Raw genomic sequence first — 26,417 nt, forward strand, 5'->3', positions numbered from 1 at the left:
CTTTCTTTGGGAAGATCTCAAAACACTTTACAAAGAAGCTCAGTAGTATATCTATACTTTTAAATCTGGAGCAGTTTATTACACCCCAATTGGATCAGCTGACATTGAGATGCAAATACAGCCAACACATTCAGCAAGCACAACATGCGATGCCACAGAACTGTGATATGGACAGCAAAGATCTCCACGCTTTGGCTTTGCAATTTCTACAAGCCGCTACCCGCTCCCATTTAAAACCCAAAGCTTGTGCCAAGAAACGGCAGGAGTTTACCTCCTGCCAGGCTCTTAGAAAATGTTATTACTCTCCTCTCAGGCTGTTTTCTCAGGCAGGGCTGGTGCAGCTTGTTTCCACCTCTGGGACTTGCTAACTCCCACACCGGTTTCTCCATGGACAAAACCAGCTTGAAGCTGGCAGGGCAGTCACTTGCTTTCTCTTTTTTTCTCTGCAACCCGTAAGTCGAAGGAACATGCGGGGGAGGGAGAAGGACCACATCCCAAGCCAAGGGGACCCTCTTCTCTGCTTGCAGCAAAAAGGGTAAGGCCTTTTTCCCAGCCTCCCTTTTATAATCTCTGACTTTCTGTGCAAGAAATGGCTCTTTCTAGTCTCGATGTCATCTTTTAAGTGCACTAATGCTGCTGCCTTGGGCTTCTGAGTGTAGAAAGACATCCAGCTTTCCTATCCAGAAAACCTTTTAGTAACTTCCTTTGGAGGCTGCTGCTTTGCCCCAGGCAAAGGCTTGCAGAGCACAGCCAGGATTGGAGAGGACGGAAGAAGTGGAATTGGACGGGGAGAGCAAAAGAAGAAAAATCATTGCAGGAAAACAGAACTAGGGGTTCAGGAGGCAGATTTGCAACAGGCATGTTTTCCTCTATGCTCCAACCTGCTGCTGCAGTGTCCTGCCAAGGTTGGACTGCTCAATGGGCACACACACAAAGCAAGAGACCAGAACAGTGTAGAAGACACTATTTAATAGCTCATCTTAAATAACATGACAATGTCAACATGTGAACAACTTACGCCTGTCAAAGGTGGCACAGAATATCCTGCTGTGTTTTGCCATTTATCTGGTGAACATGTTTGGAAAATAGAAACAAATACTGTCCCATCAGGAGCTTCAGTATATAATCAAGGTTTAGACTTTCTTTTTTAAGAAACAGCTTGACATTGAAACAGAGGTGCAAAAGCAACATGATATATAAACAAAACAGGTTTTAAATAAGTTTCTAAGGGTTTTCTCTACTGAAAGCTATTTTTTAAAATTCAGTTTTACGTCTATAAATACATAGTACAAAAATGCAAGTTTACAAGCCATTTTTCCCAATAGAGTTGGGCCATTTGAAGTTTTAAGTAGCAACATTCCTCCAACATAAGATGCATACATTTAAAAGCAATAATATTAAGTATTTACATATAAAGTTATGAAGTGTTTGAGCATATAAATTAGTAACAACACACAGAAACAAAAATACACGTCCTGTGAAATAAATAATTCAGCAGCTTTACATATGAGGGTATCTATAATATTATACAAACAACATATACAAGATTGTAGGACTTGATCTTGCAGTTGCTCATTATCTGTCACTCAAGCATCTGACTAATCCCAGTGCAGTAAAAAAGCTACTTTATGGGGTTACTCATATGCTGAAAATCAGGTGCATGAAACGGCTCCTGACTGAAACAGCTCCTGACTAGATCAGGCCCCACAGAAAACTTGGTGTGAATGAATATGTTTATTTTTAGTCTTGTGAGTTGAGATACTGTTGGCATTCAGGGTCTCCTTTCATTTCTGGAGATCCAGGAATTCTTCTTCCATTTTTTGGATAGACACACCAGCATCCAGCAGACTCTCCATCCAGTGAAGTTTCACACTAGAATATTATTAGCAAAACAAAACCCACAATAAGTAACTGTAAGCAGAAGATTATCAGTGAGATACTGCAAGTAGAGGTCTTGGACAGAACTAGGATCAGAAGGTGGGGACCTGTGGTGCACAGACCTGTTTTGAATGTGGTGGTCCCTGCTCCAACAGAGGCTTCAACCAACACGCTTGGTTAGGGAGCCGTGACCCAAGCTCAGGTACCACAACAGCAACTTCAGATTTAAAACAGTTTGCCCACTCCTTGTTAAACAGCAGTATAAACCAGAAATATCTTCCAGCGTGAGAAACCAAAGCAAGGCAGAACATACGAGCTGGCAGGGTGAGAGCAATGACTGGATGGTCTGGCTCTTCGTGCAAGGAGGCAAATAGAGTGGGTTTTTTCTTGGGGAGGGGTTTAAACACATTTCTGTTTGTGCCTGATTAGATCCCAAGTCACATTGTGAGTCACACAGTGGTGCCATGCCCAAAAACAAGGAGCCTCGGTGACACAGGTTTATGCAGACCTACTAAATTTGTGTGCACGACCTGTGGTTACAAGGGTGTGGCTTGAGGTTTGGAGCTTTAGTTAAATTTGCAGATTACTCTCGGTGTAACTTGCAGTGGCTTTTTTTGAGGCTATAATGGCAATGAGCATAGAACATATTCCATAGGCAGCACAAATCAGTATTTTTTTCTACTTTCAGAAGGCTAATTTTGCTCCAGAGAGGTTTTTTTGCTGCCAGTGTGAGTTTTTCACTGCCTGGGAGCTGAGCGCCTCCTTTCTCCATAGTGATCAGTATATATTCAATGGGCTTTGCAGGCAGCATGGTGGATATTATGAATTAATGTCAACTGGGAATATGCTAACAAATTAGGTACATGGAGCTTGATTTGGCTGGGGAGCAGACAGGGTTAAAAGATTTTGGAGAAGGCCTTGTGCGCACCTGTTCTGTGAACGGAAAAGACTCCTGCCTCTATTGCTGTCAGCCCACAGCATGCGGCTCACTTTTAAGAGAAGAAGGACAAACCATCTGCTCCCACTACTAAGTATCCCTGTTTTCACAACCTGCTTTTCCAGCAGCTGCAAACTCGTGAGTCTGGGAGCAGAGGGCTATGAAAGGGTTGGCTGTGTCAGGCTGGTCGCAGTGCTGCTGTGAGCAGACAGGGGAAAAAGCACGTACCTGTTTACTGTGGTAAAATCCATTCTTGTTGCAGTTGGGCAAGTAGAATTTGTAAATCTCCCCTCCGTTTCTCTGCTGAGCCTTCGCCAATTTATACAGGGCTCTGTAGAGCTCTTTCTGACAAGGTCCCTACAAGAATACCATGCAAAGGTTGGCAACACCAAAATCACAAAGACACCAGCTAAACAAAAAGTTATCAGTATAAAGCTAACAAAAAGCTGAAAATACTTATTAGTCATATAATCTGCACCAGGCTGCTTTGCATGTAGTTTTTACTTGCTTCAGTAGGAACAGGGCCAGAAAATTCTGGTGTTGCATTTAGGCCTTTGTTTTTATTCTTTGAGGTATTTTCTGTCCTCAGAAACATGAGGATTTAAGTCCTTAAATTGCCACACAAGGAAATTTAACCTGTACTAAGTAAACACATTACTGTTCAGAGGGTACAATCTCTCCTATTATGGGGAGGTGCATGTTAGGAGGCTGGTGTACGTGAGGCTAGCCACGTTTTCTGGGTTGCCATGGCCCTGTGCTCTGTTGATGTATGGAGAATAGGTGCAAGACATATATAGACAGTGCAAGAACAAACATCTGAATGTTTGTTATCTTTTGTACAGGACAGAGCTGTCGCCAAAGCAGAATAGAGAGCACTTCTGTGGCTCTCAGACCCAAATGCAAAGTTCCTAGAACTGAGTATGAAGATTATTTGCAATATTCACTGTTTTCATAATTTGCTTGCTCCCATTTTCAAAGTCACAATTGCTGCGTATTAATAGTACCTAACGTACTTAAATGAGTGAAAGGGTATTAGAAGTGACTGAACAAATATTTTTACTTTAGAGTGAAAATAATCATACCCTCAGGTTTTGCAAGACCTCCCCATGTCAGCCCCTCACATAAGCAGTCCTATTCAAGTCAACGGGCTTATATGTGGCTCGGGGTGAGAAAAGCAGAAGCCTAAAAATCAGAACTGGAGCTAACAGCACTTATGTATAATAGTTCAAACTAAATCAGTGATTAACTCCTGTTCTGGATGTGGAATGAGGCTTCCTAGGGTGGGGTGGTGGTTAGTAGGTGGTGGGGTGTTTTTTTTGTTTTGTTTTGGTTTTTTCCACGTTGTCTGTGACCATTATGAAACTGGGCTTCTGTGGTGCCCAACTCTTAATTCAGCTCCGTGCTGCGAGTGGTGCTGGCTGCCTGGAACTGGTCTGACTGTGGTTCTCTGGTGCCCTCAAGTGGAACACGGACCTGTTTGCAAAGGCCCCACACCCCCATTACCCACTGCGATTTCGCAGTGTTTAAGGTAAAAGCTTATTTTAATTGCTGACCTTTCTGTCTTTTTACGTGCATCTACTTAATAGTGTTTCCTTGTGATCAGAAAGAAACATGTTTTGGTTTGCATTGGAGTTTCACCAATAACTGTATGTAAGGACTCTTTTATTTCACTGAGCACTGGACAAGTGCCAAATGCCTTTTGTTTTTTAACTAGAATACAAAAAAGACTCCAAGATTTTAATATGGGCTCCTGGAAATTAAGGGCCCATGTTATAATATGATATGAAATGCAGAGAAAGATTCAGCCTCTGCATGGAGTCTGTATAGGATATATCTGATGCACACCTGTTTTTATTGCTCCTGCTATTTTGCCTGTTCCTCAAGCATCTGATGGAGGCATTCCAAAAGTCTGTTTGCTGGCTACCTAAAATACTGACATCTCAGTGTTACTGCTAGAATTTCATATACATTTTCATTTTGCATTTTGAATCAATAGCATCTACTGAAACGGTCTTTGAAAAATTTGCAAAGAAAACCCACCTGCTCTTTCCATTTCTTGAGTTCAGATATTCTCTTTGCTTTCATGTTTTCATATGCAGTGATTGCATTCCAGGGGATGGATTTGTCCTGGCCTATGGCAAACATCAACTGATAGCTCAGCAGTTGATCCTGTGTCATTTCAGTGCTTTCCAAAGGCATATCCTCAGGTTCAATAGAGTCTGGAAAGGAATGATATTAAGGTGAACATCTTCAGTGAACTTTCGCATTTGTTTCTCCAAGTTAAAATGTAAAGAAAAAGAATAATCAACAAGAACAACAAAAAAGTAATACCTAAGACAGATCCATTACAGTAATTCTTGCAGGAGTAATAAATTAAATGTGCAGCACAGCAAATTGATCTTGTGTCATAAATGAGGATGCATCAGCTGTTCTCTAACAAGTTGGTTATTTTATGATCTTTCAGAAGCATTCTAATCCCAAAGATGAAATTGCAGCCAGGCTGTTAGAAATGAAAAAATTTTCTTGACCACAGTGGGTTGTAGAGACTTTGCTAAATGAGAAAAGACTGGAGTTAAACTTGTAATGAATTTAGATTTTTGCCAGCATTATGTGTTTCAGTTTTTATTCAGCAGAGGAACTGGTCCACACCTGATCCCATGGCATCCTGTACTTTGTTCCATGGCTTGCCTTGCATATAAGAAAGGGTTGCAATTCACAGGAACCAGCAGTAGCTCACGCTGGCCTGCAGTGGATCAAATAGCAAGGGAATGGCAGAAGCTGTTGGGATCTGCCTGATCATGGCCTGCACGCTAGTGCCTAACTCAGCGTATGTGAACTCTCCCACTGGCAGTAACAGCCCTTTGCAATTGCAGGGGCTTATCGTGGGATAAAAGTTTTACATGTGTCTAAATAACTTGTTGGATCAAGGTTGTAAACAATCGTCCAATGGATTAAAAAGCACCTGTTTTTCCCTTTGACAACGTTTAAGAAAAAAAATGGAGATGGAAAATTGAGGAGGGAAAGAAAGATTAAAACCAAGGAAAGAATCAAATCAAACCAAATCAAATCCTAGGTCTTTTTAACTGCAGGAAGCTTAAACACTCAGTTTAGCCACTGTTCTCTCCCCTCCCCACTCCTTCAAGTACAAGAGAAACTCCACTTACTGCCACCAATGGCCATTGTTATTTTGTCAACAATGATTATTTTTTTAACGCTATTGAGTTACCTTAATCACCACTGCATGAACATAGCAGTTATGATGGTGAAAATAATAATAATAAAAAATTATAAAATAATGAAATAACACTAAAGAAGCTCCTGATCATCACATAGCATAAGATGTTTGATATGTCTTTTTGCTCAAAGATAGTTTGGATAGCACTGCACTACTTCAGATATGTTTTATTCTTGAAATGAAGCCAGGCAGAAAGCCTGTTTAGGTCTTTTCATTCTCTATCATGACTTTTGGAGATGGACATAAACAAAGTCTAGAAAACATTTGTCCTACTCTAGTTACTGTTTACTACTAAAGAAAAACTGTCTATAGCTTCCCAGAAAGCTTACTCTGATTATTCTGCATCATCCCATTACTACCCTTTAGGATTGTCCTGCTTGCTGGCTGTGGCATAACAGCCTGCTGCAAACATCTCTCGGCTCCGCACCAGGATGCGTCTCACCTGGCACAGGTCAGAGAACGTTTTCCTGGAAAACGCAGTCTGTCTCCCCTATTTTTCAAACGCCTGCCTAACTCGGCTCATTTTTCCAAGCTCCTGACGCTCAGTGCCCGCAGCTCCTTCCCTGCTCTCAGGCGCATCCCGCCTGCCGAGCCCTCGTTCCCCCCGGCGAGGGGCTCTGCCGCAACGCCCCGGCGCGCAGCTCCCCAGCCCGGCGGCGCGGAGCGGGGACGCGATCGCGCGGTACCTGCCGGCTCCGCCGTGCGCATCCCTCCGGCCTCGCTGGCGGGCAGGCACGTCCCTTGCCCCTGGATGAGGGCGGAAAGGGGCTGGGGCTCTCCCGCGGGGACGTGGCAGCGGAGCCCCTGGCGGCAGCGGGCCGTGTAGACCCCGCACGGCTGGCCCGGCCCGAGGGCGCAGGTTTGGCAGCAGCCGCAGCCGGGCTGCCGGGCCGTCTCCGGGCAGCCGGGCGCGACGGGCGGGCAGAGGGCGAGCTTCTCCTGGGTGCACGGGGCGCAGTGCACGGGCTGCAGGGCCACCCCGGCGGCGAGACGGGGGCCCAGGAGTGCCGGCAGCAGCAGGGACGGCAGCCAGCAGCGGCGCAGCAGAGACCGCAGGCTACTCATGTCGCTGATGAGGAGGGACCACAGAGAGGGTAGCTCAGCAGGCTGAGGAGCAGGAGGCAGTTTACATACATTCAGCTCGTCCGGGCCATTTATACAGTGCTTTGCCTGGCTATTAATCTTTAACCCCGAGTTAACTATTATCTGCACAGGAGGGCTGGAGAAGCATCATTTCACTGGCAGTTCAAGTCCCTGACCACTCTTCCCCTCCCCTTTCACTTTCCCCCTTTATCTTTTTTCTTTCCTCCAGACATGCAGGAATGCTTTTATTCCCTCACCCCCACCTCTCTGCCCTAGCACAGTTAACAAGGAAAAATGTGGCTGGGTGGAGGGGAAACGGGCAGAGGCGAATGGATGAGTGGGAGGTATCCCCTCCCCTTTTGCCTGTCACAAATATCTCCTGTCTCCTATTCTTGACATTTGGTAAAAATGTAAATGTTTAAAAAAAGGGGGAGGGGTGGAGGCAGAGGAGGAGGGAAATCCCATTGAAACTAAAGCAACTGACTTCATATTTCCACAGCAACAAATGCAACAAACCCTTGTTTAATTTTCGTCATGTGGCTGCAGGTTAGGAGGACACTGACATACCAAAGAGGAGGCCCCAAGGGTAATAAAGCCATCAGGATCCTGTAACCACTGCACACATGCACGTAGGAGTCCTTGCGTTAACCTCCGGGAGGGGCTGCGCAGCCGAAGCTGGAGAGATGTTCCGCATCTGGGCTCAGCTTTGCTACTGCTGCTGGGATGAGAGGAGTATCAGTCCTCAAAACATGCACTTGGGGGAAACCAGTGTTTGTCAAACAGTCCAGAAATAAATGAGATAACTGCTTTTCTGTCTGTCCTGTTACCCTCTCCATCTCCTCATATACCACCTGGGGGGGGGGGGGGGAAATCTTTCCTTTTCTCCTTTGCATGCAATGGTTGTCACTACAATAAAAGCAAAAGTATTCAAACTTCACTGTGCTGAACAGATTGTTTTATCCTGGTATTTGCAGTATGTACTGAGCTTGAAATAGCAAATTCCACTGTCAAGTCATCTAATGTAGCGTGATTTTTGTTTGGTTGGTTTTTTTGCATTTAGTTCTCCTTTTTTGTAAATACACTATTTGTATGAAAGAAAGTGAAGCAGAACTGCAGAGGATTGTTTAACGTTCTATTATTCACTCTTCTTTTTTTGGTATTAATGCCAAAGGTTTTATTTATAATATTGTGCATTTTTAATCCCCTATATTCATAACTTGGTCATAAAAATATTGTTATTGGTTACAGACTTTTACAACTTGAGACATTTTCACTTAACTACTTCACCTATTATTTTTTTTTTCTTAAATTCAGGTTGTTCTAGGGATCTCTATCTGGATATACAAAAGATGGCAGCCCTTAAAACTCACTAACATTTTTAAGCATTTTAAACAAAACTAATTTTACAGATTTTAAAATAATTCTGTGGACTTCACAGGAGCAAATTTTGGCTGAAAACCTAGGGCACGACAATTTCTGCAGAACATTACAATTAGACTTTTCAAGCTCTAATGTTCTTTCACCCCTTTCATTTCTAATTTTTTCTTGTACATCTGTCTTATAAAATCACGATTCTCTTGCTGTTCAATGTAAGGTGAAAAATATACAGAAATATGTCTTCTTTCCTCCCTCAGGTAAAAAAGAAAACAATGCAAAACAAAGTCCCTTTCATGAAGAAACATGAATAAAAATTACAAATGAAAAGTAGACCCAATTGTAAAAGGACAAAGACCCAAAGAGCTCATATGCATTTGTATATGTGTATGCATGTATTCATTCACTTACCTATGTATGTGTCTGCTGTGTTAGATAGCTTTGTATGAACAGAATTGAGGATCATTCTACTACTGACTGCTTAACATAAGCTACTTGGCCCTGAAATGACTGTACTCCAGAGTGACTGCCACTGTCCTGCCTGCAGTTTTTCTGTGTTAAAAAAAAAATGATGTCAACTGAGAGGAAATAGCTTTTAATGATACACATGAAAGGTTTTTAAAAAGGATTTTTTAACTCATTACCATAATTATTAAGTAACTAGATAAAGACAGACAATGCGAGAACAGAATCCTTGTCTGACATACAGACTTACATCACAAAACTTCCATTAGTTTCAAAAGAATCTCATTCTTCCAAAGCACCATCATGTTTTCAGGTCTTAGGCATATTTTTTCTTGCTGTGGGGCAGCTGGCAGTATCTGAACTGCCCAGGCAATTCCTAACAACTGGCAGCCTTTTAGAAGCCAGATTTTTTCAGTTTACCCAGTAAGATAAACAAAAGATAAACAAAAAAACCCCCACAGATTATAAAATATTTTGACAGTGGTTTTGTTTTGTTTCCTTTATGATTGCATGTCAACTCTAAATGATGGCCCAGCCTTTTTTCCCTTGCTGTCTCTTGTACAATAAAACTAAGGAAACCTAAAACTTTGCTAAAGCAGACTTTGTGAGCAGATGTTCTTCTGCACAAAAGGTAGACCCATAAAAATCAGTCCCTTCCTGTTTCATTTATATAAATGTAATGAACATATGTTAGAACAGGTTATGATAACTTAGGGCAGTATTAGTCAACAAGGCCATGCTTTTGTATAGGCCATGGGACATCAATGAAGTGAAAGTAGTGTATATGTTTATGTAGGCTCTGTTTGATGTAATACTACAACTCATCTACCAATCTCCATCTCTGACCCTGACATTGCTTTAAAGAACACAAACAGATAAGAGTCAGGAGGTTAAAAACATTCATGATGTAAAGTTGTGTTTACTGAAGACTTTTGACGGTAATTTTTAGGTGTTCCAACTGTTGTCCCCTAATTTGAACCACTTGTCAAAAGACACCACATGAATCCTAGGCAAGGGTTACTTTTCTACAAGACTTTTCCCATTGGTTTCTCAATAATTCTTAGCCAATGACCTCATTTTGCATGTTAAATAAAGTTTGGGATTTTTTTATTTTTTTCTTTAAAGCCACATGGAGTGACTCATAGAACATAAAGTTTTATATAAGTTTGTGTACAAGTGATCTTTATCCTCTAATCACCAAAAATTCAAGTGACTTGCCAAATAATTTCCTACTGGGACTGCTTCTCTGGATATGTTTAAAAAAAACCCCAAAACAACCAGTGGAGTATCCTCATTATTTTTCTTTAGGTAAGAAACTAATCCTGAATTGCAAGCTTAATATCCAAAACTACTATGTGATATACACACACACACGTATATGGCAACAAGCATATGAAGAGAAATAGCTATGATAGAAATATTAAAAAAACCCCTAGTCCCTTCTCTGTCATTTGTCCCCTATCAAAAATGCTTTATTTCAGCTCTATGGGTTATTTGGACTTTTTTAGCCAAGTAATTGACAGTGCTTAGGTTATTGATGAATAATTTGATTCAAGCATTTATTGGTTGTTTGTTGTCACTTTGAGGCAATGACATTTATGCCATTTGGTATTATTTTTCTATTCTGGTTGGAAACCTCTTTGAGGTTTCCAAGTTTGTGTTGCACTAATATTCCCTAACTTTTGCAGACTGATTTTTGCTGGGTTTTTTTGGGTGGGGTTTTTTTTGTTTGTTTGTTTGTTTTTTGTTTGGTTTTTTTTTTCCAGCAATTGATTTTGCTAGAATGTGGAAAATATTTTAGAAATACCTAAAACTAAAACTGCAGAAATTGTAGTGAGAGAAGAAAAGTGAGAGGCTGTCTCATGGCTAGTCTACCTAGGGAAGCCTATGGACTTTTCATCAAATCACAGGTCATCAGGTTCACAAACAGAGAGGAAAAAGTAATTTATTTCCTTGGTGGCACCCATAGTGCTTGAGCACTGAGTAAAACACCTTGTTCTCAACATTGTGCATGCATAGACCAGCCAGATAATTATTTTCTAAGAACTATTGAGCTCTTCTGGCAAGAGAGGTTAAAGTCCTCTAGTCATCTTACCATGGGCCAGCTGCTCCATGCAGTGATGGAACGAGTGTGAGTTTGCCTAGCTGGAGAAATAATCCAGAAACACTTTGACAAGAGGTAAAGCTGAAAGCACGCTGCAGAGTGTGAGTTCCTGTGTGGAGTTAATATAAAACAGCTTCTGCTTCACCCCAGTATACTGTAGTCAGCATTACTAACCCCAGGTAGGGGTATTCCTTGGGACCAGCCATGTAAATTAAGGCTTTTCAGTGCCTACCAGATTGAGCTATGGCTTAGCAGGGGCTTTGAAAAATTTAAATGATCCCTTTAGCACTGGCTCCAGGCACCTAAACTAGCATCAGCTGTTTAAATCTCTTTGTATTCTTCAGCCACTGTGTCTCTCCGGGCCCAGTAATAGAAAAGAGCACCACCAACTAAGTAATGTGCCCTTTACTGCAGTCCCTGAGGGCTGTAGGCACTGATGACACCAGTCTCCAGTCCTCACTACCATTAGATTTACTTTCTTAAGTGGTTGCTGTCTTACGCTGATAAAGGAAAAGGTAAATCCCCCAGAGATACACTCTAAAAGTAATTTAAATATAATAGGGTTTTCAAATACATATTAAGACATCTCATGTGAAAGACAGTTTGAGATAGTAACAGAAGGCTACTGCTTACTTTAATGTCTGGGTCTGTCACATGGGCTAAATGCCAGGATGCACATGAAACTCCCCTTTCCTCCCTAAACTGGTACGTGGCTTTCCAGGAATAAGCCTTTCCACATGCAGTAGGGAAAAAAGCAGGCAGTACTGATGGAGAAAAAGTGAGATCCAGACCACGGGCATCATAGTCACAGCCAGTTACACAACTTAAAGGAAAAGTGTCTGTGGGACAACAAGCTAACAATAATTAATTTATATTGGTTTATACCTCATCAAATGCAACAGTGGATATTCTCTTTCACGGTAGAGAGGCTCCTTTAAAGGAGCTTACTGCTAACCCTGCAATGGAGGAGCCCCTGATGTTTCAAATGCCAGCTCCTTTCTTCTGAGGTTTCACAGATGCTTTTCCCCTCCATGAGTATCTTTGGCTGCTAGTACTAGAATCTAAAATGCTCTTCTTTCATTTTTATCCTTTTAAAAATGCTATTAAAAATAGGAACGTCATAGGACCCAGACCACAGTAAGTTAAGAGTTCCATTTTCTCTGGTTACCCATCCTATGAAGTGGGAAGCCAAAACTGGGGGACGAACATGACTGGACTGTGCCTGCTACAGAAACAGAGGCTGGGCTGCAGGCAGAGCAAAAGACAGCAGCCTGAAATTCTCAACAAGAGAGCCAGAGGGCTGTTACTGACAACAAAATGATATGCTGTTAAAACAGGAGGACGCACGTCTCCGGATCATTTACAATTGTTTTCCACATGTAGGTTATTCACTTTTGCACTGGTTCTTATGAAAATAAAACAGTTTGCCCAGCTGCTTTTGTCAAGAAATCTGTCCCTGCCTTTTGTCCTGGGACATTTCTGATTTCAGCAATGTCATTGCTATTAATTATTATTACAATGTTGTTGCTAGTAATACCAAGAATACTTTATTTCAGGTTTCAAAGCCTCTATTGTTTCCCCAGAGGGAGAGAGACAGGACTGTGGGACTTCAGTCAGTTCTAGAGAGCTTGAGGCTTGCTTGCACGGAGAACTGAAACCAGGTAAGCTGCTGCTGGGATTCATGGTTGCCTAGGCTATTCAAACATCACCACCGTTGAATTAGTATCTGATAGTTATCAAGTGTGAAAGCTTTTGATGCTCACTGCAGCCTTAATCTGCATGTATTTACTATTTCAAACTCTTTGCAGGGGATCCACAGTGAGGTATAGGCAAGTTCACACTACCCAAAGGGAACAAAGATGGTCAGAGGTGCTGGCCTCTGCTTGGGACTCCGGAACCTTTTGTTGTGATGGGGGAGGACTTGCTTTCTGAGGGAAGAGGTAGGAGAACAGCATGATGACAAAGTAACCGTGAGACACAACAGCCTTGTTCAGGCAGGTCACCCTGTGTGGCACCTACTCTTGAGTGAAAACACCTCAGCAAGTATTTCAGAGAAAACTGAAGCTGCTAACTTTACTTGTCAGCAGTTTTAAGGCTCCCTGAAGGAGAGCACATTTTGCAAATAAACACGTGAAAGGGTTAATCCAACCTGTTATTACATCAAAATCACACTGGAGATAAGATTGAATGTCACATGAATATTTGCCTGATCTACTGTATAAATAATCTCTGCCATCAAACACAGACATCAGAGTTACTGGATTAAAAAAAAATAATCAATATAATTAATGTATAATGAAACAAAGAAAAAAGCCAAGATTAGATTGTCAAGGCATTTAGTTACAGATGAAAGCAGAGTGCCTCTCTTTACAAATAGGAATTTGACTGCATTCAATAAATGATTGTGATTTTACATTCTGTAGCAAAGCCACATGCAACAGAATAAAACTTCTAGTGACCCACAGCTTGGTAGTGATGGGGCAGTTGTAAAAACGAAGACAGACACAGAGAAGAGTTATTAGACGTCTCAAAAACTTTTCTCTTATGAAGAAGTCTGGTTGATCGAGCTATTGTAGAAATGCTTGTGTGTGTAAAAGTAAGACTTTAATTTCATTTTTGTTGTTGCTGCTGTTATTATGATCAGTGACTGGTTGACCATGACATGGTCAACATGACAAAAATAAACAACCCCTCAACACCACCTTCTTTTTAATGTCATTTTCTACATTTTCATATGTAGCACTCCCCACTCCTCTGATTTGATAATTTTCTCAGTCTCAAAGATACCTATCTAGTGAAAATATGTTCTGCAGACTTAATTAAGTATATGCAAAAAAATTTACACCTTTTAAAATAATCAGTTCAAGTGTTATTTTCCTTTAACTCCACTGATTTTGCATTCTGAGAAACTGGAATGGCAAATTGACCGTTTAGGTGTCATGAGTCTGCTACTGTGGTTTTGCTTGCCTTATTCATCTCTTCTCCAAATGTAGTCATTACAGTCTTTTCATTTTGCTGGTCTCATGTAAGGGCTTTGCTATGTGTTTTGTTTTCTTTAATCAAATTTTATCATCACCCGGTTGTGGCCAAAAACCCTACCTGCTACTGAATATACTAGTCAATGTCAGGATACACTATTGATTTGTATGCTTGTATCATAAGCTTTGTAGTATAATTTCCAATCCTATGATCTCAGTGGACTTTTTGTCAGCTAGCCAGAGGCATTCGGGATGCCAAACAGCTCTTCTTTCTCCACCATCCCAGTTCAAACCCTTCTTTCTTCCCTCTAGCAGTTACAATTATAGTGCGTATCCACATTAGCAAATGTGTTGTAATTAAAAGTTTTTGACTGCAATTGTAAGCTTTCTATCTAACTGTAATGGCTTCCCTCCCATGATGGCAAAGCCTGTTGCTGTTGTTGAGGTATGGTTTGTGCAGGCTTTGGGTTTTGTGTGGTTTTTTTTTTCTTAGAGAGAAGCAACAAGTGTTAAAACACCCATCTCCTTTGTATGAATACTCTCATGCAGGACCAATTTGATTTAATTGCATGCTGTATGATGCAATAAATTGCTTGGTGCTCTCTTGGCTGGGAAGTATACATTGAAACCCATTTCACCTAGGCATCTTATAAGTGCTTTTTTGGATCCAGTTCCACTCCCAGTAAATTTGTCAGCAGTGCTGCCCATACTTTCTCTCCTATATGTGAATTTACATCATCTTTCCATACTAGAAAGTTGGATTATTCTATTTCTAAGAAGAGAACCTTTGATTTCCTATCCTAGAGGTGTATTTCTTTTCCCCTTTCATTGCTGCCATCTCCTCTTTAGAAGATGTAAGATGTAAGCTTTAGAAGGCTTATGGTATCTGCCAGTAGAAGACGGTCACTACAGGAAACAAGCCTGCAATGACATGAAGAGCTGAAAGCAGAAGCCAGTTAGAAGGGGACATGTAGAGCTGGGAAGGGCCAAAAGGACAAAATGGAGGACAACAAAAAGGGATCAAAGTGGCAGCAACAGTGAGAAGCAGAAAAGATATGATTTATTTATTTTTTCGCTCCATGGGAGTAATGAAAGATGTTTTCCCCCTTCTTCTTTCCATTTCTTCAACAAAAATTAAATAAAACAGAAAAAAACCCCCACAAAACATCCAAGAAATAAAATACCACAGATGCAAGACAGTGAGTCACTGACCTATGATGCAAGTTCAATCTTCATTTTTAATGAATACTTAGGCAAAGTAGAACAACTTTGACAGGTAACACTTAAAAGCCTTGACTCCAAAGTAAGTCTAGAGATGGTGATTACTGCCTTGTGACCTAGGACACTTGGTTTCAAGGTCCTGTCTCAGATGAGAAGGGGATTTGAAATGTGGTCTCTTACTTCCCAGAATTTGATCCTGTGGGCTGCTGAAACTAAAGGCAGATAGATATACCTCCTGTCTGACTAGTGTCTGCTATGCATCTCCTGCACACACCTCCCATTTCAGGGTGAAGAGGTGAGACTGGTGTAAAGTATTGTGAGATCACATGCATAGGCAGACCCAGGAGGCTGGCAACCAGGAGCTGCTGTCAGGTTCTACAGGGTTTGCATGCCCATTGGGACTGACTGCACTATCAAACAAAATTTCATTGTATAGGGGCATTAGGTACCTACATAGCAGTACAAGGACCGAGCAGCAGATCGGAGGTTTTGTGGGGGTGGGTGAGCTACATCGTAGGTGGGGTCCTAGGATCTGCGCCAAGGTCTAATTTTTAATGACATTTGAAAATGTTAGCCAATAGCTTCAACTGGTCCAACTTTTCTAGATGCTGCTAGGCTCAGTCAAAACTTCAGTATGTTTGTTAATTTTTTTTTTCTAAACCAGAAGTGTTGAGGAGTGAGCTGTTTTAATAGGCATTGTGGACTGCAATGACAGATGGAGCTAAGGGAAACTTTTCTGCTTGTGTGTCTTATAGAACAATACGCACTGGAGTACAGATCAGTGACACTGCTGTGCAATTTATTACTCAGGGTTTTATCCATAGCAGGAACGTAACTACATTGTGATTTAGAGGGAAAAAAAATAAAGTCTGTTTTTATTTAAGACTTTTCCACTTTTCCTAGTTATCCTAAAATTGTTCAGCTATGATCAGCAAAGAAGTAACTTAATTACCAGTTCTCTGTTATTTAAATATGAAATATGTTAAATATGTGTGCTAAACATTTTTCTCTTCAATCTGGCCTCCTACAGAAGCACTGCAGCTGGGCAGATCACTCCCAGCTCTGGCAACAGGAGTTTTACCATTGCTTCAGTGGGAACAAGGCTGAGCTCATAAATCCAGTGTGAAGACATTTCTGTCTCTTCCCTCTGTTCTTGGTAGTGTTTTTGTTCTTCTCCATCCAACATCATGCTTAGTCACCATCAGCAGGTAGATTGTGTAATATCCGTTCAGAGACGAGTGTACTGAAAACAGTTCCCTAGGTCAAGGTCATAGCTTAGCTCCTAAAGGAAAAATACTGCCCTAAAAGAGTACCCTTCAGTGAGAAGGCTGTTCTGAACTTACAAACACGTTCAGTGTTGCATTTGAAAGCCAGGACAAGAGCAAGGCTTGAGAACCTGTTGCAAGTCCGATTCACATTCATCCATGCAGAAAAAGGGCTTTTTATTTTACAAAACATGAGGCCTTGGGGGTTATCTTCTCTTAAGAATCTGGTGTCTGTAGTCCCTAATCTTCTTCCAGCCTCAGCACCTGCAATCTATACTTAAGGTCACTAATTATTAGAGATCTATTTTTTGGAGGTGTTGAACTCTATGGCTCCCTTTAAGTTTGTTTCTTTTTTTTTTTTTTTTTTTTTTTTACACTGTGGTGATATTGCAATATAAATATGCATAAAGGAACTTTGCACATGAAGAGAGTTGCTAACCAAACAGTAATTTGCCATTGTTACCACTAGAGGATGAACATTCAACAACATCGAAACTGCATACTACTCGTGCCTCTCAAAGCCTATTCTTTTCTAAGTATATGTGTATACTATACAGCTAGTTTTCTGTTATCATTAAACTTAAATGTTAAACTCCAGTAGATTTGGGAGTCTACTGGAGAAACAAATGAAAGTGCAAACCCTGTAAACAAAAGAAATACTACTTTTTTTTTTATTTTGCCCCAATGGATGCACTTATATGCGAGGTACAGCGTAGTTTTGCATGTGTAGTTTGATATGTGTAGGTTCATATTTAAAACCCAGGATGTTAGGGAATATTGGAGACAAACCTTTCTTTGGGAACATCATTCACTAGGGGATAACATGTAGATTGGTGTTATATAAGTCTGGTTGAAGTCCCTCGGTATTTTAACCTATAATTAACAGTAATACTGTTGATGTAGAGTATCAGACACATTTCAGAAAATCCTTGAAGCACCAATTAACTCTATTAATATTTTCTCATGAAAGTCTATCAGAGCAAGATTGTAATTTTTTTTCAAATTCATGAGGACCTACTTTACTGCAAAATAAATGCTATATAGTCTTTTGTATTTCTTTTTAAACATTCCAAAGAGGAAATAGAAGTGGTTTCCAAAATCCTGAAAGCCCAAAGGTTTTGTACACGTTTGCCTGACACAGCTTAAGGACTTGCAAAGACCCAGTCAAAGTCAATTCTGTGTTACCACTTGGGGCAATTTATTTCCCTCCACTGAGGAACATCTCTGGGATCTGATTGGAACCAACTAGTTCTGTGACTTTGGTACGGCAGCACCCTTGTTCCCTGGAAAACTTTTCCAGCGTTTACGGTGTTCTGAATCTTAGAAAGTTTTGTGTTGTTCTTGGCACAAACCCAAAGACTCGTTAGATGTTAAGCAGCCATATTCCCCAGATTCCTCTTGCATTTGATGTAGCATGAAGCTGGGCCTAAGAAGGACTTTCCCAGCAACTACATCCCTGGTCTGCCAAGGGCTGGAACTTGGTCCAATTTGCCTTTAATGACCTTTCCACTTGGTGTAGCATCATGAAGGGAGTCAACCTAAGGCACTTAGGGGTATGACAGCTGAGTCTGAGTTTTGGCAGAAGACTGACATCAGGTATCAGAGGGTATCAGATGGGCAAGCAATCCAGCAGTGAAGAGCAGATATGGAAGACAGAAGACTTCTGTGTCTTATAAGGAAGGAAGCCACTGTAGACCAGATTGGAGAAGACATTAGATAGAAACATTTGAAGACCAAGGAACTGGATGGGCTCAGGCAGGAGTGAAGAGTGACTTTGAGAGGTGACTGGGAGAGAGAAAAGCAGAAGCAGTATCAAGACTTTCTTAGACCAAGATGAGAAGCCTGAAGAAGGAACAAGTGGAACTGGCTATCTGGGAAGGTACAAATAAACAAGAGACAGAACTGGGTCATTTGGATTAAGCATTGGGTCATATGGCCAGACTAATCTGCACTTGTTCCAGAAGTACAGGAGGGTTTTACACTAACCTTGCACTTGCCTCATCTTAGTTCAGCCCCTGGCACAGATCATAGATGCTGATGAAATGCCTGCAAGCTCAAGGGGAATCGCAGCACATCTGCAACCATGCCTATTTTATCTCAAAAGCAGCTTGAGATCTACATCAGCCAGGAGCTCCCTGGTTGCCAGAGGAACCTGTGGAGGCCAGACAAGCAGCCTGGGTAACACACACAAACAAATACCAGAACATTAACTAAACATCAAACTAAGTGAGCATGCCTTGGCTGGTGACCTGAGGGGCAACATCACCCCACTGCCCTGCTATGGCAGAAAGCCAGGTCTGAGGACACGGCTGTTCTCCTGAGAAACTCTGAAGAGTTTCACTTCAGGAATCATTAGCAAAAACATCCTAATTCCTTTTAAATCCTGAGAGAGGTTGTAAAACCACAACTCCACTCTTGCATTTTTGAGCATAACACAGATGTTATTGGTTAGCCTGTCTCATAATGTTGGCTTGGACCATGCTTCTGTTTCTCTGCCATCTTGGACATGAGCTCTTACAAGTTTCAGTGTGTGGAAAGGAAGTGTAAAAGCTTCCCTTGCTTCCATCCTTAATTTGCAGCTTCTTTTGAACAGGACCTCTCCCCTTTGGGGTGGTTATGTAGTGCCTGGGACAGGCTGCAAAACCATTATAGCCAGGAAAGTGCACGTGCTAGAGCCACACAAGTGCAGGGATATGCACATGTACATGGTAAATCTGTTCTGGGTGCCTGCTGCTGATGCCCCATAGATCACTTAAAAATTTAAGCTCTGCTTAAAGATTAAGTAACAGACAGCAGTAGAAACTAACATGAGCCTTATGCTTTTTGCATCACTTCTTGACTGATGCTTCAGAAAGAGTTGCTGTGAGCTAAATTGCCATTTTGCCAATACAGCTGTCAGGGAGATACCCTTCTTCCCCCTCCATGCTGTAGCTCCAGAGAAAAAACAGAAAACCCATACCTCCTCATAGCACACAGCTGAGCATTAAGGACCTCCAATGCAACAATGAAGTGCATTTACAGTCCAGGGCTGGGACAAACTGATTTTTGAACCAAAACTTCAAAACAAACTGTTATTAATTAGTAATCTCTAGAGGCTGGCCTCCCTCCTTGGTGCCTCTCGCTATTTCCTCATCTCCCCAGCTAGCAGCAAAAACATTCCCGATTGCATCAGCTTTGATTACTCTTTAGACAAGGAGATTCTCCTTCAGCTAACCAGGATTACACTCTATGTGGCCACCAGGACTTTGTCACTTAAGGAACATCAGCAACCCTAGAAGATTTGAATGCTACACAAAATAGAATGGTCAGGAAGAGCTGTGGCAGGATGAAGAATGATTCTTACAAAGTTCTCCCTCCCTTCTTTGTTCCAGGCCTTCAGTCATTATAAATTAATATTGGGTCTCATGTAGAGGCACTACTTAATTTGTACCTGACTCCTCCTAGATTTGAGGGGCAAAAAGAGTCACAAAAACAAACAAACAAAAAGAGAACATTTTGGAAGGAAAGAGGAATTCTAACAGGCACTAGTCAGGGGTGTGATTTATTGGAGCCAGCTATTCCCACAAGAAGGATGCGATAGCAATAATTCTATAGGTAGTTCAATCAAGCTTCTTCAATTGTCAGTTCATGTTCAGTTGCCTCCTCAATGTTTTTAAGTTGACGAAGCACCCATTCTCTTTGTTTCTTTCTCTGTTATAGAAAAGAAAATATTTAGTCAATCTAATCCATTCAGATGTCACCTGCTTTAAACAACATACACAGAGGCATTATGAACCAAACTGGATTTTGGCTGAAGTTATCCATTTGTTTTAAGCTAAGAAGCCTTTATTCTCAGAGTGGGCAAGTTTTCAACACACCCATGAACAACATGGTACAGGGGAAAAAGCAAACCAGAACAGAATTTGATGGCTTTACACTGACGTGACAGTCTTCAGAGTCTAACTCTGCTGCCTCCTTATCCTTTCTACGGGCTTTCCACAAGGCCCTTGCCGATAATCAAAATTTTAGGAAATTGAGTTCTCACGCTCCACAGATCAGAAAGTTAAAACCTACATAAGGTCTATTAATCTAAGCTTTCCCCAGGAAAGCCTACACTAATCAAAGGACTGCACAGAAGACCCCATTTGCAATGACTGGCATTCATTTTATAAAGCACTACAATTTGGATTAAACAAGGAAAGAAGTAGATTATTTGTTTCTCCAGTTTTAGATAAATTGCCAACATAAACTTGAGAATTTAAATCACTGGTTTCTTCCCATTCTTAAGTTTTTCTTTAGGAAAGATATATTTAAGATATATTTTAAAAATGTACTTTTGCACTAGTGGACACAACTAGTCGTGCAAGTTCACAAGCTGAAGCAAGTACTGGTTTGGAAGACAGCATCCCTCCCATCCAGTCTGTGATTAGGAATGATACCACAGAGTCTAGCACATTATGACCCAATTCATAAATATATGTTCTCACTGGTAAAGTTGTGGAGATGTTCCATAACTAAAATATTCCCATACTACTAGAAAGACCTGTATATATTAAGCATTGGTAGGAAATTGTATAGCTGAGCTATTTCATAACTAAGGGAAAGCAATTACCACAAGAGCTTTATCAATTTTCTTCTTTCTGGTTTTTACTATCGGGACATCTTTTACCCCTGGTATTCCAGTAACAAGCCATGAAGGTCCACTCTTGGAAATTACTGCAGCCTCCTCAGATGCTTTGGCAGGAGCTTCAGTTTCCATGTTTGGGACAACCTTGTCACTTTGCTCTTCATTTGATTCATCAGAGGCCAACACTGTGGAAAGCCTCCTTCTAGAAAATACAGCTCGAGAGCTTTGGCTTAATTCTTGTGAGTCAAACACTGTTGAAAGCCTTTTTGGGGACATATGAGGGAAGTATGCTTCAACACCTACTAATGAGACTTGAGCTAACGATCTATTTAAATGTGATTGTGGCACCGGAGATCCATAAGCTCTCTTACTGGCATCTTGGTCCTTGATTGACGGATTTGTCAGATCTCTAAGAGATGGCATTGTTCTTGAAAGCACTGAGTCCACTGGAGTGCTGTGTTTCACCATTCTCTTTTTCAGAGATCTTTTAACATTCAGAAAAGAATCTTCTTCCTCTGACATCTTGAAGTCAGGTTTATTGCCTTAAGAAAATAAGAGAAAATTGTATCATTGCTCACCTAGTGAGAGATACTATGTAAGGTGTTCAGAAGCTGCAAAAACAAATCCAAGGTGTTCCTATTTTCATGTCTTCATTCTGTCTTTAAATGGACTTTATCCTTTGTATAGATCAGTGTTCTTCAAGGGTTTAGAAGAGCCACGTTGAAAACATAGCATTAGAAGACAGCTTGCCACACATACAACATTAACTCCTGTCCCAGCCCTCTGCATGTGGAGCTCTACATATATTAGAATTTTAAGATATTTCATTAACTGCAACATCATTAAGACAGTGTTTTCTCCTTCAGAGTACACATTGCAGTTGCTAACACTCGGTAGATAAGTAAAAGCTGTTACATGCTAGAGGAATTTTTGCTACACTGTGGTAATCTGAGCGCTCTAGAGAGATGTGCAGAGACCTTCTGGATTCAAACAAGCATCTCTTGCTCCAATTGGCATTTTGTTTCTCATTTTCATAAAAGGGGGCTCACAAACCCCTCATTCCCTCCTACTTACTTGACATTTGACTTACTACTCCTGCTGATCCTAAACTAACTATGTTCTCTGCAAGTCTGTTTTCAACTGAGTTTACAACAATGGCAGGGTTGTTTTTGTTAGTAGTGTTTCCCCTACCCATTTGTCAGCCCCCAACAAAAAGAACTTGACTTCTTACACGTGGAGAAGCCCAAGATAAATATATCCAGCTTAAGATATATTTAAGAAAAATATCTTAATTAGATGAGCAGTTAAGTACTTCTAGTAACTGTTGAACTCATTGCTTTCATAAGGCAGTTCAGATATTTCACACAAGCTGATTGCACGAAGCTCATCAAGGGGGCAATATGTTTTAAGTACTGATAGTCTAAGCCCTGTAGATCAAAGATCTTGGTGGGAATTGGGGGACAACACAACAACGAACAGGTACACAGGAGGACAGGGGCATGTGTTCGCTGAAGTAAAAGGCATCAGTTCTCCATTCCTTATCAATGTTTTGCACCTGTGTAGGATCTGATTTATCAGAGTTTCACATCCACTTTGTGTTTCTAAAGAACAGGGGGCAAGAGGGAGAGCACTGACCCTTCAGTACAAGTCAGGCGTTTTGTGGGTTTTTTTCCTCCTTAGAAAGTGGAGGGAAGAAAACACCACTCTCACTATTTCTCCTCTCACTCCTTAGCAGTGCTAGCTTGTGTGATACATTATAAACAGCTCTCAGCCTACAGACACTGCCTTTTCCTTTCCTATTCAGCCCTATTGACTTCCCTTAGTCTTTATCACAAAAGCTTACTGGCAGTAAGCTTGCATGATTAAACTTAGAGAGGGAATAAGAAGGAGTTTTCAATGACCACCCCTCTCTCCCCCAAGCCCATCCTCCACTATACATTTTGCTGCCTTCCCCTTACTCATTAAGGTTTAGGCTGTCAATTAAAAGCTACTTTTTATTTAAAGTTAGCTTTTGAAGAATGTTTTCAACCAAACCTTCTGAGGAAAACAACAGAATGTTTTTTTCTTTCACACTTTTCTGTGCTTTAGAAATACACATATACAAGCAACAAACTTATTCTGTTCAGTTGTTTTAGTAACAATATTATAGATAAAGGAGGGGAGAAGTCTAAAAACAACAGAGAAAGATGAACCATTTAAGAATGTCAGAGTCTACCACAGAGAATGTATCTTACAGCAACTTGACAAAAAGAAACCAGCCTTACCAGACCTCCCAGGTTTCCTCTGTTATTTTCCTCTGTTTCTCAGGTGATCTGGCTTAATGTGCTACTTCATTTCTTATAGCTCTGCTAGCCTCCCAATATCCTTTGCTGCAGAGACTCCCTAAATCACACATTTAGATTTTTTTAGGAGTTTCAGCTGTGTTTCTAACTGAACAACTACTAAATAAAAATCTGGGATGAATTAATCATAGGAAAATGGGCTAGCCAATTTATCAACATGCTATGTTTGTTGCTATTTAATCTCTGCTGCTTGCTGTCTGTTTCAATCACAAAAATACATCTAGTGGTTAATTGGCTTCACATAGCTGCTTAAGGCACATTGAAGATCTGTCACAAGATGGATTTATGTTGATGGAGTATATCTGTTCCTATACTGATTTTATTTTTTCACGCTTCTCTTGCCCAAAAAATAAATGAGAAAACAAATGTTAAATCTGCCATGAAAAAGCTTTTCTTTTAGGAAAATAGGTAGTGAGAATAAACTGCAGATTATTTTACTCCTGTCTGAATTTCATGGTGTTTGCAGCTAACAACTGTGGAAATAGCAACATTTTATCTTGAAAAAAGTGGTTTCAAAATATCAGCTCTTAGATGATAATTGCATTGGTCTGAAATGGTATGGTTCAGATGGAGGACCATAATTTTTGTTGGCAAAGAAAAGCAGCTGGACTGCACTAGCCCTGCTGAATTGCAAGTCAGCTCTGTGGTGGGTGGCAGTAAACAGCTGCTATCACAACACTGTAGAGCAAGCACAGGCGTGAGGGAGCATGTGCACAAATATTGGGGTAGCCCCTTTTGACAAAGCGTGACCTGTGGACCTTTAAAATATGAGCTGATCAGACAGACCTAATTTCAGGGCTTTATGCTGGTGACCTGAGGTTGTAGAGTGCATCTAGCGCAGACAGAGGGGCGAAGGGCTGATCATGCCAGGATTTGAACTTGTGGTTCCACAGAGTCTGAGCATTTCAAACCTAATCATAAACCACCCTCTCTTGCTGCATTAATTGCACTATGAATAGAGAATTGGAGCTACCAGTTCAATATTTAGGAATAACAGTCTGTCAGTATATGGGGAAACTTGCTAGGTTTAAATTATGTGCCCCTAAGGAACTGAAAGAGAGCTTGAGAAATGGAGGCACTTTACAATCACATGGATTGCACGAGTAAACATCCTGGAAATAAATAGTCTGTCCAGGATAAGCTATTTATTTCCCAAACTCCCAGGGGAGGTTCCTACAGGAATATTTTGAGAACTAAACAAAAAATATTTTGAGATATTTATGGCTGGTCAAAAGAAAAAAAAAATTCTCAGTCCTTTATAAACATAGAAGAGGCTAGACCAACCCTTACCTCATTTTGAATATTAGTAGTTAGTTTTCAAACTAGTGGCCTTGTGGCTTGATGAGCAAACCCACCAGGTCAGCCGTACTGTACATTGCAGAGCTCGCAAGCCAGTTCCTTATATAGCACAGAGCGGAGAGTGATGTCTTGACATAGTGTTGCAATGTTTGCGCTGTCCTCCTGTGTCAGTGGGACATAATATCACCTCTCCCAGTGAGGCAGTGGTGCAAAAAATGCTGCACAGCGTGAACCTACACGAGAATATTTTTGATGGGTCTGAGCAAAATTGACATTTCACTGGACCCCTTCAAAAACTGCTCGCCTTGACTTCCAGCTTGTGCTTTGCCCTCCTTGCCATGCTTGCTCTCACTCTCCAGTGCATTCTTTTCATGACATCTCACAGTCCACCAGTGCTCTCTATAGCTGCATCATCTTTCTCCATACGTTCCATGGCCTTTTCCTGCAAACTTCTTAAAAAATAACCTTCTGCTTTCCTGCAAAGCCATTACTTGCCATTTCTCTAGTTCCTTGCCAAATGTTCTCAAGATATAAATTAGGAGATTTGCAAGTTGTTCTCACTGTTAGCCATGGTTTCTCTTATGTCCTACAGATTTAGCTTTTTATGAAGTGGTGACAGGATGTTGCAGAGAACAGGAAGGATGTAAGTATGCAGAGATCAGACAGAAAAGAGTCCAAAATTAATGTTAGCATGTAGAGCTCAGCAGACCAGCTGCAGTAATGATATTACCTTGGCCTTTGTGTATCTGTAGCCTGGATATGAAACACCCAAGCTCTGGCACAAGTGGCACCTTGAAGGTTTCTTGCATCTTTCAAAGAATGACATATATTGTGTGTTGCACTCATAAATTCATTATGAACCATTCCTTCACTAAAATTACATTCCTTGATATGACGATCTTCCTCCACAGCAGTGTCTACCTGATATGGAGCAATAACTCCATAAGACTGGATCCAGCTATTTGTTCTATGTTTACACACCTTCCTCTCTTTTGCTGTGTGATGCAAGATGGCACACAATTCTAGCAATATTATTATGCATCTCTGTATATTATATCAAACCTCACACAGCTTTATGTTTATGGTGTGAAAGATTATTTTGTTGATCACATTTTAGGAGATAGCTTCATCTCCCTTTCTAAATTTGTTCCAAAAATACAAAACCCATACAGGAAATGATTCAAGTATTTTTACTGCATTCCCTTGTAGAAAACATGAATTCTGAATATTTTTACTTCCAAAACTGACAAAAGTGGGGAAAACAGAAACAGCACAGTGTTTTATTCAAATTTCAGCCCTTTCATTCAAGTTCAAACGCACAAATTCATTTCTGAGACATGGGAGTTTGAGGAAGCCTCATCTGGAAGAGGACGAAACTGGAATTTTTCAGTGTACCAAGGCTTAACATACATGCAGGGAGATAAAGGGACACCTTTTTCCCTTAGTGTATGGTCTAATCTGAGAGACTGTGCTTCTTCAATTGCTGCTTTATTAATTTCTTCATTTCCCACTCTGATGATGTCTCCAAACAGTTTTCCTGAAGGGAACTTGGATGCTGAACCAGCCTTTAGCTCATTTGCTTCCCTAACATACTAAATTGAATTGGATATGTAATTCTAGTTTGTGAAGG

The 26,417-nt window shown here is 40.9% G+C and overlaps 2 protein-coding genes across 5 annotated transcripts; both read right to left on the reverse strand.

The window, feature by feature from the left end:
• Positions 1 to 949: 949 nt before the first annotated feature.
• IGFBP1 (insulin like growth factor binding protein 1) lies at positions 950 to 7,390 on the reverse strand. Of its 2 annotated transcripts, XM_054814358.1 has the most exons (4): positions 6,737 to 7,390; positions 4,856 to 5,034; positions 3,044 to 3,172; positions 950 to 1,872 (listed from the first exon to the last, which is right to left on the reverse strand). In XM_054814358.1, the coding sequence occupies exons 1-4, from the start codon at positions 7,113 to 7,115 to the stop codon at positions 1,741 to 1,743; spliced, it is 819 nt and encodes a 272-aa protein (XP_054670333.1). In that variant the 5' UTR covers positions 7,116 to 7,390; the 3' UTR covers positions 950 to 1,740. The 2 variants fall into 2 exon arrangements, with proteins under 2 accessions (XP_054670333.1, XP_054670332.1); XM_054814357.1 differs by having other exon boundaries at positions 950 to 3,172; positions 6,737 to 7,283.
• A 10,210-nt stretch (positions 7,391 to 17,600) lies between these two features.
• On the reverse strand, positions 17,601 to 24,849 carry CCDC201 (coiled-coil domain containing 201). Of its 3 annotated transcripts, none has more exons than XR_008575637.1 (3): positions 23,411 to 23,472; positions 21,518 to 21,688; positions 17,601 to 20,230 (listed from the first exon to the last, which is right to left on the reverse strand). XR_008575637.1 is itself a non-coding variant. In XM_054814360.1 (3 exons), the coding sequence occupies exons 2-3, from the start codon at positions 21,666 to 21,668 to the stop codon at positions 20,144 to 20,146; spliced, it is 624 nt and encodes a 207-aa protein (XP_054670335.1). In that variant the 5' UTR covers positions 21,669 to 21,688; positions 24,779 to 24,849; the 3' UTR covers positions 17,601 to 20,143. The 3 variants fall into 3 exon arrangements, 2 of the variants coding, with proteins under 2 accessions (XP_054670335.1, XP_054670334.1); XM_054814360.1 differs by lacking the exon at positions 23,411 to 23,472 and adding an exon at positions 24,779 to 24,849 and having other exon boundaries at positions 21,132 to 21,688; XM_054814359.1 differs by having other exon boundaries at positions 21,132 to 21,688.
• Positions 24,850 to 26,417: the final 1,568 nt, after the last annotated feature.

The sequence above is a fragment of the Grus americana genome, chromosome 2 (assembly GCF_028858705.1).
Source record: "Grus americana isolate bGruAme1 chromosome 2, bGruAme1.mat, whole genome shotgun sequence".
NCBI lineage: Eukaryota > Metazoa > Chordata > Aves > Gruiformes > Gruidae > Grus > Grus americana.

What these genes read in the sequence shown, in the direction of transcription:
- IGFBP1 (XM_054814357.1), bottom strand. Translation starts at nt 7,115, where the DNA reads ATGAGTAGCCTGCGGTCTCTGCTGCGCCGCTGCTGGCTGCCGTCCCTG. An exon ending in GCGCACGGCGGAGCCGGCAG is followed by an intron (nt 5,035 to 6,736) that starts GTACCGCGCGAT and finishes ATTCCTTTCCAG; the next exon opens with ACTCTATTGAACCTGAGGAT. An exon ending in TCAAGAAATGGAAAGAGCAG is followed by an intron (nt 3,173 to 4,855) that starts GTGGGTTTTCTT and finishes GTATTCTTGTAG; the next exon opens with GGACCTTGTCAGAAAGAGCT.
- CCDC201 (XM_054814360.1), bottom strand. Translation starts at nt 21,668, where the DNA reads ATGTCAGAGGAAGAAGATTCTTTTCTGAATGTTAAAAGATCTCTGAAA. An exon ending in AAATTGATAAAGCTCTTGTG is followed by an intron (nt 20,231 to 21,131) that starts GTAATTGCTTTC and finishes TTTCTATAACAG; the next exon opens with AGAAAGAAACAAAGAGAATG.